At 33.4% G+C, this 619-nt stretch overlaps 1 protein-coding gene across 1 annotated transcript in view; it reads left to right on the top strand.

Moving 5' to 3' along the window:
* Nucleotides 1-619, top strand: part of LOC101505326 (uncharacterized) — an 8429-nt gene that overhangs the window by 2603 nt on the left and 5207 nt on the right. The window contains exon 4 of the mRNA XM_004496097.4: nt 1-43. This exon is cut by the window's left edge and continues 4 nt beyond it. Coding sequence (XP_004496154.2) covers nt 1-43 — 43 coding nt within the window. The remainder of the gene's footprint in view (nt 44-619) is intronic.

Here is a 619-nt window from a genome sequence, read left to right as displayed (position 1 = left end):
GTATCATTGTTGACTCCCTAGAAGCAAAGGAAGCCATTTCAAGGTGGGTTTTCATTTATATATCAAATTCAGGTTTAAAGCTGCAAAATCTTTGAGCTTTGGAATTGTATGTTGGGCTTATTGTGGGTTTCTAATTTGGTCTCCAAAAGTTGAACATTGTTGCTATTTTTTTTTTGGGTTTTTCCAGTGTCATTTTGTCTAATTTGTAGTAGGCAAAAATTGTTGAAAAATTGCATACTTTTTTAGCGAAGTTGCTAAATTGTTGTATGGACTGAAGATAACTTTGATAGGTAGGTTTAGCAATTGAAATTGTTCTGCAGATCACGTGAATATATTTTTATGTTGATAGATTGAACTTTTGCATTTTGTATGGAATGGGTGATCAATAGGGATGCGTTTTGTTTGAAGTGAAAGTTAGTGATGAAAGTTTGTTTACCTTGTTTGGAAACAGAAAATTGCACAGGAGTGAAATAAAACTGGACATGAAATAGGATGAACAAGTAGATTTTATTGTGGATACAACCCTGATCAGTATCATTATGATACTTAGGCAAACAATAATACAATAGAACCCCCCTCTTTGTAATTCCCAGGTATTTCAGAGACCTGGTTTTCTCTT

Source organism: Cicer arietinum, chromosome 4 (assembly GCF_000331145.2).
Source record: "Cicer arietinum cultivar CDC Frontier isolate Library 1 chromosome 4, Cicar.CDCFrontier_v2.0, whole genome shotgun sequence".
NCBI classification, from domain to species: domain Eukaryota; kingdom Viridiplantae; phylum Streptophyta; class Magnoliopsida; order Fabales; family Fabaceae; genus Cicer; species Cicer arietinum.
The sequence above is the reverse complement of the archived record's forward strand: the minus strand, read 5'-3'. Positions and strand labels throughout refer to the sequence as shown.